Source organism: Drosophila takahashii, chromosome 2R, assembly GCF_030179915.1.
Source record: "Drosophila takahashii strain IR98-3 E-12201 chromosome 2R, DtakHiC1v2, whole genome shotgun sequence".
Taxonomy (NCBI): Eukaryota; Metazoa; Arthropoda; class Insecta; order Diptera; family Drosophilidae; genus Drosophila; species Drosophila takahashii.
In genome coordinates, this window is record NC_091679.1 from 36,083,748 (window position 1) to 36,100,257 (window position 16,510).

Sequence of the window (16,510 nt, forward strand, 5' to 3'; positions counted from 1 at the left end):
TAAAGCCTATGTTCATTTTTAATGAACTATTTTCGGCTTAATTTAGATTTAATTTTGTAACGACTATAATTTTAAAAATCGATAGGTGTGCAATCGGTTGTAATCTCTGCTAGGATCATCAAGGTTTCTTACCCGGAAACTAAACTAAATTCAAATTTATCGGTTCGTTTCTGCGCTACCGCTATCCAAGTTCGTATCCATACCTAGCGATCGCGCCATACAAGTTTCTAACCTTCATTGTAAAATAACTTGTAAATTACAATGTAATATACACCACTACATTACACTGTAAAATCAATGTAGAGAGCTTTGGTTCTGTATGTCAACGGTAGATGTCTCTTGCAGTCGGTTGGCAGTTACATTTTAAAGTCCTTTTTTTTAGCCAAGTTTATATATTATTCCCAATTTATTTAAACATTCCGATAACAAGGTTTCTTCGGAGGAACCTAAAGCTAACATTTATATCATGTGACGGTCGACGACCCACTTGATCCATGCTACATGTCCCATTACATCGGTGAAAACACTGGGACTGCGGCACTCTGGGTTGCCATAGCTGACAATGCCGACCTGAATGAAGACCACGCGGCCGTCATATCGAAAAGCATGACCCATGGGTCCTCCGGAGTCGCCACTGCACGAGTCTCCGGATTCGTGACTCACGCAGATCTGATCCCTGCGGCAGTCGACCAGGTACCTTCTGCGGCACTCACTCCTATCCACTCGAGTCACTCGAATGGATTTCAGGATGTGACTCGGAGATCCGGAGGAACCGCTGCCCCAACCAGTGGCCACCAGTCTCTGAAGTCTCTCCATTCGCGGCTGAAGGGCGGTGTTTGTGATCAGACATATCGGCTTGATGTGAACTACGGTATAAATGGGTGAAATTAGGAAAACGAAGAGATTTTTTGCATTCTTACCTTTATATTCCACCGCCTTGGCCAAACGGAGTAACCCAATGTCATGGTAGCGATCGGTTCTCGAATAGTCACTATGCCGAATGGCCAAGTTGATTTCGAACTCCTCCGAGGGAGGAATGCAATCGGAACCGCTGCAGTCGAGGCTTGTCAAGCTATCGAACTCCCCCAAACGCACTGTTCTGGAAATAGGGGATTATTTGAATCAAGTTTCATGGATTCATCAAATACCTACAGATTCTCTTCGCTGTTAATGCAATGTGCAGCTGTCAGGATGAATCCTTAGGAAATATAAGGAGTTAGTAGAAGATAGCTGGGATCTAAAGTTACTAACTTACTTTGGTTTATAAGCGATCCGCCGCACACAAACCTCCCAGAGTCATGTAAATAAGCCATCCAAGGACTCTCCGATATGTGGGCTTGATGTCCTTCGTTTTGCAGAGCCTCCGGGGACATGTAACCGCAGTTTGGCTCCAGAAATTGCCCACTTACTTGGTGATTTCCTAAGAAATGGTACCCTAACAATAAAACCCAGTACATTTCGATGGGAGCGATGCATACAAACTAAAATATCTCAATAAGCAGCGTACCAATGAATACCTTATCAAGAAATGCTTGCATATATATACTTTGTATTTATTGAAGACGCTTAAAGATATGCGATTTATAAAACCGTTTTTTGCCCTGTTGATATAAGAATTAACACAATTAAGTATTTATTTATTTTTGACTCTCTCAGTTATTCTTGGTTTGCCACTCGATCCAATTTGAATAAGGGAGGACATTGGTAAAGACAGTGGGCCCAAAACAGTGACCTGGTCCATAGCTGACCACCCCGAAGAGGAAGACCCTTTTTTCCCGGCCGAACTTCAGCCTGGCTGTTAAGGGACCTCCGGAATCACCACTGCACGTGGCACTTGTGCTGCTCCCCACGCATATGTGGGTGTGATCCATCTGCCTTCCGAAGTACTGAGCACAATAGTTGAGGCTGTAGTGCATCAAGGAGGTTTGCTGCAGGACGGGACTATTTGTTCGGGCTTCCGTGCGACCCCAGCCTGTGGTGTTGAACTGGTTTATGTTTTTTAGTATATTCCTCGACCAATTCGAATCACCCATTATCATGCAGATCGGTCTAATGTGTTCTGTAATGGAAATTTTGTTTTTTATATGCTTATACTTAGTTCTATAACCTCACCTCCGTACTGCACTGCCGTTTCCAGTTTAAGTAGAGCTATATCATTGCTGTGGAAGTCGTTATACTGCCCATGCACATATGTCCTACTCACATTTATTTCCTTGGGACGGGGAATGCAGCCATAGCTCGTGCAATCGAAGGGCTGATTAACGTCATACTCCCCCAAACGCACTATCCTGAATAGGGAGTTTAATTACTTAGTTTAATTATGTTTAAAAAATCACTTACAATTGCCTATTTGTTTCGCTTCTGCAATGCGCAGCTGTCAATACAAAACCTAAAGAAATCCACAAATTAATTAATGTTCTTAGTACATAGCCAACTACTTACGTTGTGTGATCAATGATCCTCCGCACTTCATCATTCCACGCTCGATGATTATCACCATCCAGGGATTGGAAAGTAGATCTGCAGCCCTGCCATTGATCACACGATAATGTCCTGGCTCAGTTCTAGCCGAAACGCACTGCGGGTCCAGCAGATATGGCACACCCTGAACCTTCAGACACCCGAGGACCAGTAAAAGTAGGAGTCTTACTGCTCCAGTTCCCATTATATGCATCTATAATAAAGCACCAACTGAGAATTACTGGGGTACCACAATGCCAACGCCTTTAATAATACATCTCACAGTCGAGCTTATCGATAATGTAAGCGGTCAGTGGTCCGGATTCCATGTTATTCGTCGTATATATAGATTCCGGGAATTATAAGATCCGATTTGAGTTCTCCGTACTCGATTATATTGCGTTGCAACATTTCTGTATATACTTTATCAACTGAAAATCCTTTAAGTAAGGAAATAAAGTGTATTTATTAGGGAGTATATTTATTAACAATATATCTTATCCAAGCTGTGAATTCCAAATCATTGGTGAAAACTGAAGCATCGCGACAATTTGGAGCACCATAACTGGTTAGGCCAAACAAATAGGGACGCTTTACACCCGAAAAGGTAAACTCTGCGGTCAACGGACCTCCGGAATCTCCGGTGCAAGTGGAGGTATAAGCGTGGCCAGCACAGATGTGGGGCCAACTGAATGACCTGTGGAAGACATTGGAGCAGTGTCTCCGATCGAGATGATATAAGCTGGTTGACTGAAGTCTCAGGCTGCCGAATCCTGTCTCTGTTTCTCCCCAGCCAGTGACATTAAACATGGTCACATAGCTTACGCCCGCCGATGTATGTTCTCGTTGGAAGTCAACACACAAATAGGTCTTATTTCAGCTGAATGGGGATATTTTAAAGTTCTCTTTCCTTACGAAGGATTGTGGCTCTGGCAATGCGCTGCTGTTAAAACAAATCCTGGAAAAAATGATCACCTATTAATCCTGGTTATAAGATTCAGGAAAAAACTCATACGTGAGGTTATCAGCGATCCTCCACAAAAGTGATAGCCCCTCATAAGTATCTGCACCATCCAGGGGTGATGTAATATGTCAGCATCTTGTCCTCCAATTATTTGAATATTAATGCCAATTGGGGTTTTCACACAGTCCGGATCTAACAAACTTTGTGCCATCGATCCGTGGATTCCGAGAATAATACAAGCTAGCAGCGATTTCATTTCGAACTTAATGATGCCGAGGAAGGCCTGCGCATTGTATTAATATATTCGTTGCGAAAACAAAGCTTATCTTCATTGTTTCATGAGTATAGAAATACGAATAACAATATTATTACACACAACGTTTTCCTATCTTGCATCTCTTAAAAACAGTTTATTTGATCATTTACATTTATAACTAAATATTCTCTCCCCTGCGAACTGTATTTAAAATCCAGTCTAAGTGGACCATGACCATTGTCATCCAAGGATTGGTTCCTTTGGGCTCATTATGACCTCCAAATATTCTATACCTTCGAATAGGAATAATACCACAAGGTTCCTCCAGAAATTTGGTAGTTTTCAATCCCAGTACTATTGATAAACTGGCGAGTACGAGCAGTATTGCGTTCTCAGCGATCTTCATTTTTCAGCTGTGCGGATTTACTGTTCGTAAACCGGAGCTTAAGATTGGGTTATTTCCCGCTGATTTTAAAGCCCTCGCGATATTGCAGTGTTATTGATAAGAATTCTACACAGAAAGAAGCGATATTTTATGCTTCAAAAACAAACTTTATTTGTTCTTTAATAGTTTAAAAGCTTTCTAGCTTAAAATCAGGAATCATCCAATGTAAACCCAAGGAAAATAATAGTAATTTGGTCCTTGGTTAATAAATGGACGTTGAGTTGGCTGAGGTTGTCCTGGGTTGATAAAAGAACGCTCTACGTTCGGAGCTTGTCGTACAACTTCCGCTATCCAGTTAATATGATGGTTGACATTCGTATAAACCCCCAGTTGTCTGCACTCGACGTCGCCATAGCTGACAATTCCAAGCTGAACGACACGGTTTGAACCGCCAATTGGTATCATAGCGGAAATTGGACCCCCAGAGTCACCCATGCATGTATGCGAGTTATAGTCGCCGGCGCAGATATGGGATCGATCCACTATGTTACCATATATGGCTGAGCAATACGATCGATCCACTTGCGTCAAGATGGCTGTCCTTAAAATGCTGCTAGTGGCTCCGGTTTCTGTAGTGCCCCATCCCGTGGCAGTCAAGGATCTGATGTGATCCAAGGGATTGTAGTTGGTCAGCAGACAAATTGGCTTTATGAAGGCTATGAAAGGTTGGGTTTATAGTGATAGATTATTGCAGAACTGACTTTTTACCGACCTGTATACTCCACCTGCCTGGACAGTCGAAAGAGAGCTATATCATTCTGGGAGTGATGAACATATCTTGGGTGAGTTATCTGAGCATCGACGGGTATTCCAATGACGTTTGGCATGCAGGTTGTGGTGGTACAATCAGTGATGGTTGATCTGTCGAACTCCCCTAGGTATACTACACTGAAATCAAATCTCACATTGTTAAAGATCTTTAAAACTTCAATATCCAAAGATACTCACGTGGGAGTATTACTTCGGCAATGGGCAGCACTAAGCACAAATCCTATAAATCATAGATATTTTTCATAATATTCCAATATGTTTTTCCTTTTCCATTTGAATACTTACGGTTTGTTATAAGCGATCCACCACACATAGTTCTCTGACTATTTATCAATGCCATCCATGGATTACCAAACATATCTGCCGGGCGACCATGGATTATATTACTGCTATAGCTTCTTGCAGTTCTAGAGCCCGAAATCGAAACTCCGCAATTGGGTTCCAGAAAGGAAACATGTATGGGTGCCTCGCCATTTCCACTGATAATCCAAGAAATCAGGGTAATAACAGCTGCTGCGATCTTCATGTCAAAGCTCGCACTAAAAGATTGGGAGCCCTGAGTCCCGGGTTTTGTTATTTGGCAAACTCGGTGATAAGCCGAAAAACACACAAGTACATTTTTAAATAAAACAAGAAATACATTTTATGTCCCTGGGTTTTTCCAAGATTTTTATTAAATTTATGTAAACAATTGATTAATATAATGGAATGTCAGCTTTGGTTTTTTGGTGGGTTCTTTGGAGATAGTTTCTATAAGTTCCTATTCATTAGGACTTTATTCTCGATATATAAAACTAAGGCTGAGAGGATTTTTCCCTGTTCAGCGAGTGAGGGGAAATAAAGTCCCACTATCTCCAAGAATTCCCCCTATTTCTCTTTGTCTCTGCGGATGCTGAGCAATCGTTTCTTCGGAAATTCATATGGCCACAAAGAGAGGTAAGATCGATTGGCGTGTGGGCTTGGTTCGCCTCATCTCAGCATCTCATTCTCCGATCTCTCTCTCTCTCTTTTGTTTTCTTGCTGGCCAAGTCGAAGCTTTGGTAACGGCCAACGCTGACTGCTGCCGTTTTGCGCTAAACCGGTTTAAGTTCGAAACTCTGACTGCACACACTCAGAAAAAACACACAGCTCAGGTGAAGAGAGATAACAACAGCAACAACAACGGCTGAAATAATCATTTTCATTAGAAATAAGCAAATGAGCCGCAAAAAATGAAAAGCATTGGAATTTGAATATTCGAATTGGAATGTTCGAACTTCGAACTTCAAGCTATAGAGATGATACGAAATTAATTTTCATCTAATTATGAGTGCTTTGTTTGAACTCACTATGTGACAAGCAGGTAAAATTAAGCGTTGCTTTTATAAATGGTGTTTTTATGCCTTTGTTCTGAGACGCTTTGAATTCTAGACGATGGGTTACTCATAGGCAAATGATGGTCAGGTATCTCTATTGGTTATTTTTTGGAGAAAAAGAACGTGTTTTGTATTTATTTAGTTAAAAGTTGGTATCTATTTGTTGCAATATTTATTAAAATTTATTGTTCATTCTTACTTTCTTTGTACTGTAATAAATAATAAATAATATTTCCGAAAGCCCTTTGAACACTTTCGATAAACTTCGAAAGACAAAACCCCTTTTACCTTATATATCCTTTGTAAACGCCATAATACCCTAGCCATCACTAATCGGGAGTGGATCTGGATTTCTGGATTTATTGACCTTGCCGGGCTGCTGCCAGTGGGGCGGCCCTCTTGGCTGCATGAATCCTTACATTTCGGAATGCGGCTGTGGTCGGCTGAGGACCGATGTTGCTGCTGTTGTTGCTGGTGTCAACATCAGCAACATCGAACAGGCAACAGGCAACAGCAAAAGCACGTTCGTGGTCTTGACTTTGGGCCGAGGCTGCTCTGGCTGCTCTGTCGCCGCACGTACAACAACCATCTTACATAGCCGCCGATTAGCCAAGGTAACAAACGAAGAACTGGCCCAGACCCGGCTCAGATCCAAAATGAGCTATCTCACTGCGCAAATCTTTCACTTCTTCGTACTCGTCGCTCCGTTCTGTTCGCTTATGCTGTTGTCGCTGGCTTTTAAGGGCCTTCCAGGCCTCCGAGCCTGCCATTTATCGCAAATGCATTGTGGCAGGCCTCTCCTCTCCACTCCACTCCGATCCATTCCTCCCGAGTGCTCCATCTTTGTGGCTCGGCTTTTGTTTCATGCTCCATGGCTAATGGCACGCAGGCTCCACAGGTTGCCGCTGTCGAGTGTTGTTGCAACATGCTGTTGTCGACGGGCGCCCTGCACTCCAAGGTCCAAAGGCAAAGGCAAAGCAAACGCATACCCAATCGCTATACTGAGAGAAATTATAGCCATTATTGGTTCGAGGGGTTTCCCCGTTGGTAAAAATTCTAAAAATATTGTTTGCTTCATTTGCATAATCAATATTATTTTATTTCACAGCTATTGTTATAAATTCTTTTAATGATTTAATTTGAAAAAGATCACCTACGTTTCTGAAATTGATTTCACTTTGGAATATAATTATATTTGATTACTCTAAATTGATGACAGTTAAATAAGTATAAAATAATATTATTATGGGGGAGAATCAAGTAAAATTTCTATGAACTATTATATTTATTTACCTTTGATCTAGTAACTTGTTTACTGATTGAACTCTTTTTATTGTAAATTTTTCATACAAAAAAATCACGCACTTAGAAGGGTCCTAAAAATTTTTTAAATACACCACAATTTTTATTAGCCATTGTAGTTTACAAATCCGTAATGATTTTTATTTTTTGATTTTTATAATAAAACTCAAAAAATAACTGTTATTTTTTGATTTTTATGAATAGCAGTTATTCCCTTGACATTTTTGAAAAAATGAAATAATTAAAAAAAAACATAATACCCGTGCTTTTTATAACTTACTAAAAATTTGTTAAAAAAGGCAACCGCGCATATTTTATACCTATATTTTTTTAAAATTTTGTTTACCCACAAAATCGCCATAAATCAAGTTTGAGTTTTATTTTGATCACGACGAATAACTGTTATTTGTCAACTTTTATTATAAAACTCAAAAAATAACAGTTATTCTTTGAGTTTTACTTTACAAATCAGAAAATAACTGTTAAAGTGTGATTTTTAAAATAAAACTTATAACAGTTACGTTCCCTGCTTTTTATTATAATTGCCAAGTTTTTCAATCCATATAGTATGAAATGATATGATAATCTTGTTAAATGATTGATCTCTTCTTATTATTATTGCAATGTTTCTTTATACATTACAGTAAGATAATGAGTTGGATATGAAAAAGTACTTATCAGTACAATACAGAACTATGAATGTTTCCGATTTCTCTGCGTGCAGCACACGTGTGCGTGGCTAAAACGTCCGTTTCTCGGCATCTCGGATTCTCGACTTCTCTCCGCGCTTATCGCCACCAGGTTCTCTCTTCTACGGTGAGGTGCTTCTGCTTATCTGACCGGAGTGGCGTTCACTTCGTGCTTTATGCCCGGATTAAATTTAGCAAATCGAACCGATGCGCTAATTGAACTTGTTGCCGTACGCTCGCCAAAATGGCCGCCCGACATTGTTGCAATGGCTTACCATAATTTACATTTAGCGGCACAAGCCACACATTGCAAATATTATGGTCGTCGCAAGACAGACTGGACTAAAATATTATTTTCGAGGGTATATATTTATAAATCGCCGGGCGGGGGAGTACTGGGACCCTCGGGGAGGTCGAGACGCAGCTTAGCTCCACGGCCAAAGCTCCCCAGCGACTTGGACGCTCATATTTCACACTTCACGACAAAGCGATTAAAGTCGCGCAAACAATCTGTTATTGGAGTTGTTGCAATTATGTTTACAAAGACATTAAAAAGGAACGAAAAGCGAACGGCGAAATAAAAATACGAGGAACACACAGCGAACACAGCGCTAAGCTCAAAAAACTCAAAAAAAGTCGATTGGAGAGACGTTGAGGCACTCTTTATTTTGTATTTCTTCTTTTTTATACCCCGCTTGTTGTGTTTTTTGTGTGTTTTCTGAAACGTGAGTCGTGCACCAACACAGCACAGCAGACGACGGCGACAATCAATAAAAAAAATCAGTAAAAACCAGAAAACCAAAAATAAAAACAAAACCTCTTTATGCTAAAACGATGAGATGAAGTCAAAGTTTCTGCGTATTTGCACGCCTGCCGCTTCGACTGGGGTTAAAGTTAAGGCTGCTGTCCGGTCGATCGTATGACCAATTAGCCGACCGAATAGGAGGAATGTACTGGGCCCTAAAGAGCCATCAAAGCCAACTCGAATGTGCCGCATCATGGTTGGGGCCCCAGCAATTAGCTTTAATTCTAAGCAGCTTTTCACAGCCATGTGACAAGTTGAATGCTGATGAAGCACAACCGCAGCCGGAATCTGATCGATCTATCATCTGTATCGACGGATTGCCAAGGCACAGGGCTCTGCCAAAGGGCCGGGTAATCCAATTACGCGCCTCTAGGTGTTAGGGCTGGCACGCGCTTAAAGTTGGCCAAAATTAAGGCAATATTTGGTCAAGAAACCGGGATAGTTCCGATTTTAAAAGCCACTTTTCTTTCAAATATGCTAATGGTTATTTAATAACCTGGGTTAATCACATTCTACTCTATAAATAGCTGGAAGCTTGGCATATTTTTGGACTTAATTATTAAACTTGACTCCAATAGTTTGCTTTAGACATTCGTAAATCAATATAATTTGAATTATATATTTTCATTTTTTTGTCTTCATTTATTTATTCTTTTTGTAAATGTTTGCCTACAAATTTTATATTATATAATAAGAATCTGGAATTCATTTTTCACACATTATAAAAAAACAAATAAGAAACTTTTTTAAAAACGTAATTTCTAGAGGTTTGAATGAGTTAGGATCGTGGTCTTTATGTTCCACAGCCTTTAAGATGGATTTGCAATAAAATGTTCGCAAATAAAGGAATGTTTGGCCGTGGTTATGTATTATGTACATAGGTATGTATTTGTTTTTTCCACTGCTGAGCACCATGTGCCAATGTGCAACACTTCATAATGCAACGAATTCGTTGCGCCCTATGGGCTGGAGCATCCCTAGTCGGCCTGAGACACTTGAGCGCCTCCTGAGCCGATCTTTTGTTACTCTTAATCTGCGTGGCACTTGAAAGTAACGCCTCGACTTCCAGACATCGATGGTGATGATCACGACGGGTCCAATGAATCCGACAACCTGTAGAGCGGCCAGGAATCACATCAAGGGTCTGTTCTCGAGGCTTTCTTTTGAATTCGGTATAGGATGGGATGGGATGGGAAAGCCAGAGAAACCAGAGGAGATGGAGATCATAGACAGATGGAGTGCTGCACTGGAGTGGGGGAGTTAAAAAACATTTCTCTTCGCATGGCATTTTGTACGCTTCATCAAATGTTTATGAGTGTGGGTCGGGGCATCTGAGCATCTCGGGATCGTATCTTACACCTTTCGAGATCGTCGTTTACCTGTGGATGCGAGGAGTGGAGTGACGGTGGATTGGTGGAGTGCCCTCAAGTGGTTTCAGAGTTTTCAGATCGTTCTCAACTCGATGTTCGACTGTCAGTTGCATGCTCTTCGATTTTGACAGATGATTCTGTACGGGTTGGGCCTGCACACTGGCCTTTGATTGAGGTCTGCTCGCAAGAAGGCTATTAATATGTTTGATTATGGCTGCAGATCGGAGCAGAGAGCGGCGCTTTCCCCCCTACCGAAAAATCCCTGGCAAACGCTTTTCAATTTAAATGTATTTTTCATGCTCTGAAACAAAGCGCCGAGCGAGACAATGCAACGCCTCTCGAGAGTCGCAGCGTGGGACTCGAGATTCGAATGCGGCTCTTCGAGTTGGTTGCGCTTTTCCAAATGCCCCCTTTGTCCCCGGCATTTGTTTTACCGAGTTATGCCAAAGTGGAAAGGTCAAAACGGTTCGGTTTTACCTGCCGAAACAGTGTCCTTTTGGCCCAGTCCCAGTCTCAATCCCGCAGAGCACATGGCGCAGGCGTAAAAACCCCGATTTCTTGTGGGCTGCGAACAGGAGGAACAGGTGAAGAAGAGGCCACCACCGAGATCTTGGATCTGCCCTAACAATGTTGACAACGCTCGAACAGAAATCTTTTTCGCCAAAAGACAATCCATGGCCCACGCAGGCTCGGCTCACAGATACATTTACAGATGCGGGCACAGATACATTTACAGATACAAATGCCGAGATCTTGTGTGCTTATATGGCAGCATTGCCCACACATACTTAAGTATATATGAACATTCGACCAGGTGAGAGAGCGACGATCGTTTTACCTGAGCGTTTTCGAATTCGCCGCAACAACAAGAACAGGCGACACTAAACAGCAGAACCCCCGACAACAACAAAAGTGCCAAGAAAAATTGGGATATACACAAGATCTTACCTGTGAGAGCGACCTGCAATCGATGCGAATCTTAAATGCCCTGCCACAGCTGTCGAAGTTAAGATGCCGCCGGATTATCCCCGAATTGATTTTTTGCCCTTGCTATTCGGTATTTTTTAAGGGTGGGGGAAAATCAGAAGATTGTTCTCGAGTGCTTGCCTATAGTACCAGATCTGTACTATAAAAAATTTTAAAATATATTGTATCTTTCTTTTTCCAATCTTAAAACTGAGGATAAATCATCATAATAATAATTTAGAATTTTATATCGATGAGATTTGTACATTATAAATTTCTATTTAAACATATTAAATACCTTAGATTCATCTTCTTAAATTGAATGCCATGTTATCAGAATATTCTCCAGTTAGGGTTTTTGTTAACTATGTAATATTCTTCGATTTCACTATCTTCAGTTGGTAATTCCGTACATTTATATTCAGCTCTGATGGATTATGATTGGTGTTTAGGTGCTTAGCATGGTATGTAGAGCATTCGGTGGTCAGGGAGGATTGCCCAATGTTTCTGGCCGTCTCGTTTCGTATTACGCTGACTTTTTAAAACGCTGCTACGTTTACGATTACCTGTGGATGTAGATGCCCTGCTGCGGGTGCGAGTGGGAGGGGTGTAATGGGCGAGCGAGAGAGGGCGAGAGCGGTGTGCAGCTGTGCTCTATTGTTGTATTTGCTGTATTGCTGGCTTTGCTTTTATTTTGACCTGATCTGCGCTTGAGATTTCGCCGCTCACCTTTATTTTTACCTGTGTGTTCGCTCTCTCTTCGCCGAAAAAAGAGATTGTGAGATACGGAGTGAGAGAGAGAAGTACTCAGAGAGAGAGAGGGAGAGAGCTGCGGCTTTGGCTTCGCTTTTGGTTTCAGTCTCGAGTACAACTTGTTGCTGCGCAGACGCGAATCGCCCAGTACGGAAGGTCCGAGTTCGAATCCCCTGCTAATATCTTTGCTCTCGATCGCGGCGATTGCTAATTCGACGATCGTGCTAATCGAAATACCGAGAAATCGCAGAAATTCGCAACAATTTTCAAAAACCGAACCGGGGTGTAAAGCAAGTGCTCAAGTATTTTTGTGATTTCCCTGCTAATTGGCAGCCGGGTCTCCGCTGCAGTGGCTCTAAGGTTCAAAACATGGCCAAATGTGTGTTTGTGCAACTTAACGGCTGCGGGGGCAAGGCAACAACAATTGCTTAGGGCAATTAAAGCTGCGCCTGCGCGCGCCTCCCTAACCTCAAAAATCGAAGTTAGCGGACAACAACAACAACTAAGAAAAGAAGATATAAAAGCCTTCGGACAACTCTTGTGGCTCGTAATGTGAAACTGGTTCCTATAAAACACACACACATTTTCAGGCGTTGAAAGACCCACTCGAAAATACACACACACACAGTGAAATGTAAACACCAATACAGTGGCAAATTGCAACGACAACAGCTTAAATACAAAACAACAACAACAACAGCAAACGCAGTGAAAGAGTCGAAATAAAATTTATAAAAAAGCTTTGAGCTGTGTGAGCAAAAAAGAGCCGAAAGTAAACCGCAAGTTCAAGAAAGAGAAAATCATAAAAAATAACCCCTATGACGTCAGGGGATATTGCTTGGAACAGGGCCTGATTCATCCCACTGTACCACCCACCACCGCCCATCGCCCAACAACGATGCTGCTGCGTCGGCGCAACGGCCTTTGCCTCCCCCTCTTGCTGCTCCTCCTGGCCCACTGCATTTGCATTTGGCCCGCCTCGGCGATCGGCCGCGATCGCTACTCCCGCCAGAACAATCGCCAGCGTCATCAGGATATCGATAGAGATCGGGATCGGGATCGATTCCTCTTTCGCAGCAACTCGGCCAGGGATCGGCAGAGGAGCGGCAGCCACTTCGCCCTGGGACTGGGAGCCAATGGAACCATTCCCACCGGTCTGGAGGATCAGAACAAGAACGAGTTCGTCAAGGGGAAAAGTAAGTCGTCCAGGATCTAGCCATCCATCTTCTTTAAGTAGTGCCAGTGCCCATCTATCACAATGTGTTTATGTAGATCATCTGTCTGCCCGCCCATATATCATCCACGAAAAAGCCAACTCAACCCGAATATTTCGAGCCACCGTATCAGTTTAACTCTGTAGAGTTTCCACCGTTTTTTTATTTGGGTTTTTAGTTTCGTTCCAGCGATATGCTGTCGGTTATCTTATCGCCAGTGGGCCCTTGTTTTGGTTTTGTTTGCCCCTCATGCTGCACTTTATATATTTAGCTACGTTTTCGGCTGCATTTCGTATTATTTATCGTTACCCTGGGAATATCAGTTGCTGAGGGGTACTTGCGAATTGTGCAAAAAGAAGTAAGGAATGTTGGAATAAATATTTCTTATTGTTTGAGGGTTTTCAGGAATATAAATACACGATAAGAGTAACCTTCTTTATTGAGTTTTCTAATTATATATTATAATCCACAATTTAAAGTTTAACTATTTCTGGGATACGATTTTTTAAGATTTCAAAACCAGACATAGAATATTTCTAAAATATCAAGTATACGCCAGGGTATCTCCTAGTCTAAAAAGTATTTTCTCCCCATTTTATACCTGCCCTTTGCGCTGCTCTCACCTGCCCTGTGCCTCACCTCTTGACTTGGCGCTGGCTTAGTCAAAGAGTCTTGTGTGCACTATCGCCCCTGTTTCGAGTTCCCCCTCCCCCCACACCTCGCCATCAGATATCGCGGCAAACATACCCAGAATACCAGAACACACTGATTAGCCAAGGAGAGCATTTCGTTATGCATTTCGTAATGTCAAATGTACAAGGTAAAGCGTAGTTAGTTGGTGTTAAAATAGCTCGACTTTTCCCGCCGTCTGCGTGCCCTTTTCTCTGCATCAGCAGCAATTGCAACAGCAACAGCAACAACCTAAACTAGCGACACAATTTCCAGTTAAAATGGCGACTCAATTTGTTGACTCTGCAATTCTCGAGGTTTTCTTTTCTGTGCCGTTCGGCTGTTGGCCGCTGGGAAATTAATAATAAATTTTGTATTCGCATACTGGAACTTTCGGCCTTTCGGCTGGCTGTTTGAATAACCATTTGGCCATAATTTAATGAACAGCACTGCGTATCTGGCCGTATCTGTTTGCACAATACTTTGAGGCAAATGTTTGTATTTGGCGGGCAAACAAAAAATAAAAAAAAAAAATTAAAAAAGGGAGGCGAATAAAGGCGGCCCGTCGATATCCAGTATTCAGTGATCTTGTAGCTGCAAATTAATAACTGAATGTGCGCTTTGTGCGCCAGCAACTGTGCAAATATTGATAGGAAAACTTTGGCCAGGGGTCTATGCTAATGGAGGACAACTACCACATAGCCGGATGCGAATGGATATATGACTAGATAAGCGAGTTATGGCACCGATAATGATTCGTGCCTCTGGGCCGATAATCACCCTGAATATTACCCTTATTATTTTTATTTTTCGCACAGACGATCGTTGTCACAATGCCCTTTTCCGCAGAAATTGTTCGAGTTGTTTGCTTTCTGTTGCTGTTTCGCTTTTTTCTTTATGACCATAAATAAGCACAGCTGCGGCAAGTATGCAAATAAATGCTAGAGAAAAGCCTGCACGTGCAGGCGAATCGAAACCGTTAAACAAAAATCATAGAGGGGGGTTGAGGAACTGGAATAACTGGCAATTGTTGTTGACGTCTTTATAGCTCGAAGCCCTGCACTCACTTGCAATAAACCATCACCCATTTGTTGACTCAAACAAATTTATAGTAAACTTTGGATTCATTGAACAGCATTTTGAATATATTTTTCCTCAGTTTTTGTAAAGTCAGTTATGGGTTTGGAGTATTAAAAATTTCACTTATTTAGATTCTTTCTAGTATTTTGTTTCAGTTTTATAGAAAAGACATATGATCTATCAAACTCTTAAATATCAAAAAATGTATATAATAGTTTAATAGATAGATATTAAATACTGGTTCTCTTTTTTCTTAATGTTACCAAAAAGTATAAGTTTTTTATTAAAGTTAAAGTTATTATTAAAGAAAAAATCCTCGTAAATGGTCCCCATTCCTCCTAGATTTTGGTGCTTAAATCTCAACACTACAGCCACCCACCTCCCCCCACATAGATACACACCAACACACGCAGACAGCCGAGTGTGCGTGCTAGCGCTTGAAAAACCGCATTCCATAGTGCGCTTTGCTGCGATGGCTTCGTGAGTCCAAGTCCGAGTCCAACCAGCATCCCAATCCGAGCCCCATCCCCCCGAAAACCCCCATTTTCCGTTTTCCAGCTAATTACGGCGACAGGCACGCGCTGCCTTCGCCTGTGTGAGTGCGTATCTGTGTGTGCGCTTTGCATTTTTCTACCATACTTCTGATTAAGCCATCATATCAAAGAAATAATGGCCAAATTGAACTGCGAAATGGCCAGAGCTTGGCTTTCAGCCAATGCTGAACTTTAAGGCCTGGTCTGCTGCAGTCGTTGATGCATTAGCGTTACATTTACTTTTAGCTGTTCAACTACTTCCAGCAATTTTGAGCCCTAGTCGAAATACTGGTTTTCTAAAACCCACACAGATACACACGAGAGCGGAGAGTGGCACAAAATAAAGAAAAATAAGGAAAGAGCATCTCGGGCTGCTGCGATTGCGCAGTCTGTCGCTCACTTGTTGATTGTTCCCAAAGAGCTCCGCTCTCTGCGCATATTTGTTTGGTTTTCCTGGACCCAAAGACACTTTTCCTGGGCTGCACAGAAAAAAGATTATGCATTTGGGTAGTACCTAAAAATTATATGGATATATTTTAAAAACATTTATTTGTTCTGATTTATTTGGTGTATTGGTGTATATGTATTTCTAGAAATCGATTTTAAAAACATTTATTTATTCTGCTTTATTTGGATTTTATTATTAGGTCATTTGTCATAAATATTCTTTATTTTATTAATTTAAATGCCGTTGGTTATTTAGAAAAAAATATTTTATATGTTTTTAATATCACTTGGCATGGTCTTTCAAATATAGCCCACATTTCTTTCCGTGCTGACTTTTGTGAACTTTTGACTGCAGTTCGCTTGACTCTCTGCCTCCGCCTTTTTTCTTTGCCTATTTTTTTCTGCGTGTGGGCGTTCGATTTCGAAAACCA

At 41.5% G+C, this 16,510-nt stretch overlaps 3 protein-coding genes and 1 pseudogene across 4 annotated transcripts in view; 1 reads left to right on the top strand and 3 right to left on the bottom strand.

The window, feature by feature from the left end:
* Nucleotides 1–16,510, top strand: part of Egfr (epidermal growth factor receptor) — a 43,463-nt gene that overhangs the window by 17,037 nt on the left and 9,916 nt on the right. The window contains exon 1 of one of the 2 annotated variants that reach the window (XM_017152344.3): nucleotides 12,239–13,332. The exons of the other annotated variant lie outside the window; for it this stretch is intronic. Coding sequence (XP_017007833.2) covers nucleotides 13,035–13,332 — 298 coding nt within the window. The 5' untranslated portion in view covers nucleotides 12,239–13,034. Of the gene's footprint in view, nucleotides 1–12,238; nucleotides 13,333–16,510 lie in introns of those variants that run through there. 2 annotated transcript variants of the gene reach the window in all.
* Nucleotides 460–1,457, bottom strand: LOC108064687 (serine protease grass). Its single transcript, XM_017152312.2, has 4 exons — nucleotides 1,256–1,457; nucleotides 1,153–1,198; nucleotides 921–1,099; nucleotides 460–866 (listed from the first exon to the last, which is right to left on the bottom strand). The coding sequence occupies exons 1-4, from the start codon at nucleotides 1,455–1,457 to the stop codon at nucleotides 460–462; spliced, it is 834 nt and encodes a 277-aa protein (XP_017007801.2).
* Nucleotides 1,616–2,750, bottom strand: LOC108064688 (chymotrypsin-like protease CTRL-1). Its single transcript, XM_017152313.3, has 4 exons — nucleotides 2,443–2,750; nucleotides 2,341–2,389; nucleotides 2,113–2,288; nucleotides 1,616–2,059 (listed from the first exon to the last, which is right to left on the bottom strand). The coding sequence occupies exons 1-4, from the start codon at nucleotides 2,672–2,674 to the stop codon at nucleotides 1,653–1,655; spliced, it is 864 nt and encodes a 287-aa protein (XP_017007802.2). The 5' UTR covers nucleotides 2,675–2,750; the 3' UTR covers nucleotides 1,616–1,652.
* LOC108064689 (testisin-like) lies at nucleotides 2,929–5,422 on the bottom strand (annotated as a pseudogene).